The sequence below is a fragment of the Fopius arisanus genome, unplaced genomic scaffold (genome assembly GCF_000806365.1).
Source record: "Fopius arisanus strain USDA-PBARC FA_bdor unplaced genomic scaffold, ASM80636v1 scaffold00032, whole genome shotgun sequence".
NCBI lineage: Eukaryota > Metazoa > Arthropoda > Insecta > Hymenoptera > Braconidae > Fopius > Fopius arisanus.
This window is the reverse complement of record NW_011887771.1, coordinates 1120735-1123445: the sequence shown is the minus strand read 5'-3', so window position 1 is coordinate 1123445 and position 2711 is coordinate 1120735. Positions and strand designations below refer to the sequence as shown.

Below are 2711 nucleotides of genomic sequence, written 5' to 3'. Positions count from 1 at the left end.
TTGCATTTTTCGGAATTTCCAGTGACTAGTTTACGGAAAATTTACGAGTATTTGGTTGATGAAAAATCAATTTACATGAATATTCAATGAAACTGCAACTTTACGGCCGACTCTACAATAAAATTTACTAGGAGCAATAAAAATTCAGACGAAATTCTCCCTTCACTTAGAATTCATTTTACTTATAATTCATCATGAATTCTGGTAAAATAGAACTGTTTAACTCAGAAATTTTAAATAATAATTATAATTTCCAATAAAAATGATATAATAATAATTTCTAAATCACCAAAAAGCCCGAAAAATGTCGAATAATATGAATAAGTAAACATTCACTAGTTATCTCAAAATAGGAAAAAAATTCCTTGAAGAAAGCCGAGGACAAAACTAAAGCAGTTTTTCTCTCCAGAAAAATGATTCAAATTTTCGTTCTCGTCTTATCGACGTGCCTCGTGGACTGGAGTGCAGGAGTAAATCCCCAGGACACCTCAAAGCCCTCGATAAACATCGCAAAATGTTGCGAATTGAATGAAATCCTCGTCGACTCGATTTGCACATCGATCGATAAAACGAACGAGTCGAGCCCGTGGAAGCCAGAATTCGTAGACGATCAATTTCCGACAATAATCAGAAGAAAACCAGTGAATTATCAATTGAGAATCGGTTCTCCAGTCTGTGGTAAGGACGAGACCCAGTGGCAGGTTTACTACGGGACTGAGGACAAACTAGTCATCCTGACGTCCGGTAAACTGCGCCACGTGACGCATCACAACTGGTTGAACAAAAAAGTTAAGACATTTGACGAATACATGCAGAGCTACGAGGAAGATGAGACCACTGGAGAGCCACTCCACCAGGACTACGCGTTCGGACATTATTGCGCGGAGAAAGCGGTTTTGTCAGGGGATAAAAAAGTCACGACTTACGCCATGATTTGTGTTCCAAATGTCAAATTTCCCTGGAGGGAGACCAATTATCTCGTGAGGAACATGATCGATCCCATCACCAGGGCCTCGGCAATCGCCAGTTATCTGATGGTTGCTATTGTTTATTTTGTTCTACCACAGCTGAGGGATCTAGTAGGCAACATGATCAGTAGCATGAGTCTATGTCTGGTGATCAATCAGGTTGCTGCGACTGTCGGAAGCTTTACCCAACACGCCAGTCACATCAGTTTCCTAGTCGCAGGTAAGGGAAACTCCAGGGAAATCCCCGGGAAATCTTTGGGAATGAAGAGCATAAACCGAGATGTTCATTTTTGAGAGGATATCTCTGAATCTAATGGAAATGTCGAAATTTTTATAAAAACCTTTTGGGTAGATCAGATTAAGAGCTACAAGAAAGGTTTATATTCGAATTTCCATATCTGTCTTGGATTCGGAGATATTCAGTAGGGATTAATACTTGAGGCAATCTTTAAACGAAAGGATTAAATGGGATTTTCTTACTATTTTCAGATACTGTGGCGTACGTATCTTTGCTGGCTGCTTTTTTCTGGCTGAATGCCCTCGGTTACTTCGTCTGGAACACATTTCGCTCTCGCAATGTGTTTCTGCGAGTAACAGACCGTCGAAAATACTGTTATTACTCATTCTACGTGTGGGGATCAACTCTAACAATAGCAGCAACTGCATTATTCGCTCATTTCGCATTGGACGAGCAGGGAACCCCTGTAGCAAACATAGAGCATGCGAATGAACCTCAAGAGACTGTTGGAGTGCTTGCAATGTCAGTTCTGTTCACCTCAGTGGCCTTCACCATAATTGTCGATCTGTGCTTTGTCCTTAACACAGCGTCAACAATCAAGAGAATGTGTACTTATGGGAGAATTCATCACAAGATGAAGTACAGCTTCAGATTATTCACACTAATTTATGTTGTCATGAGCATTGGGTGGCTCTCTGTACTCATGTCTCAGATTAGATATGACGAGATTTATTATGCTCACTTATTTTTTAATATCATTCAAGCACTTTCCATTCTCTATATTTGCGTCTTTGGGCAGAAAAGGGTGACTTTTTTGCTCAGCAAAACGTGCAATTGCTGCACTAGCAGTCGTCAAACCCCCGATGGACTCGATTGGGGGGAGGAAATGACAGCTATCAATGCTGGGTATTGAATTTTCAAATGCATTTTTTTGTCACTCGATGAAAAACCAACAGGTGCTCCTTGTCAGAACCAAACAAATCCTCGAAGAAATTTATTTTTCTGCAGTGAAACCCTTTTACAGTTTTGTAGGTCAGGGCTTTTGAGTTTTTGACACGGACTTCTTGGGCATTTCACCCTGATTTTAGGATTTAGATTTTGCAGGTCGAAATTTTAATATCGGTATTGAAAAATATTAAAAAATCTGAAGAAGGAGTAATTCGTGAATAACAAAGGGTTGAAGTAATATTAATTTTTTAATTCGAAATTCGTAAATATGAATATATATAGAATATTAATATAAGAATACCGAGATTATTTTGAGAACCTGTTCGATTTCCTCGCGATTAATGTCCAATTAATTATTTCTGAAGAATTTTCATGCTTAATTCACAGGTAATTTTGTAAATACTTTTGGAAGGGTTCGGACAGTCGAGTACTTGCAAACGAATTTTCGCATCAACTGATTTTACAAGTTCACTCCTTAGAGGATTGCGTGCAATTTATGAATCTTGTTTTTCGTTGTGCCATTCTGCACATCTATTCCCATAAATTTAATGTTTCAT

At 38.7% G+C, this 2711-nt stretch overlaps 2 protein-coding genes across 2 annotated transcripts in view; one reads left to right on the top strand and one right to left on the bottom strand.

Moving 5' to 3' along the window:
* LOC105265875 (intron-binding protein aquarius) overlaps nucleotides 1–193 on the bottom strand; it is a 5323-nt gene extending 5130 nt beyond the window's left edge. Inside the window, exons 1-2 of the mRNA XM_011303646.1 lie at nucleotides 183–193; nucleotides 76–112 (exon numbers count right to left, since the gene is read on the bottom strand). Coding sequence (XP_011301948.1) covers nucleotides 76–112; nucleotides 183–193 — 48 coding nt within the window. The remainder of the gene's footprint in view (nucleotides 1–75; nucleotides 113–182) is intronic.
* Nucleotides 194–300: 107 nt separating this feature from the next.
* LOC105265852 (probable G-protein coupled receptor Mth-like 5) lies at nucleotides 301–2705 on the top strand. The gene is made up of 2 exons (XM_011303618.1): nucleotides 301–1188; nucleotides 1458–2705. The coding sequence occupies exons 1-2, from the start codon at nucleotides 414–416 to the stop codon at nucleotides 2117–2119; spliced, it is 1437 nt and encodes a 478-aa protein (XP_011301920.1). The 5' UTR covers nucleotides 301–413; the 3' UTR covers nucleotides 2120–2705.
* Nucleotides 2706–2711: the final 6 nt, after the last annotated feature.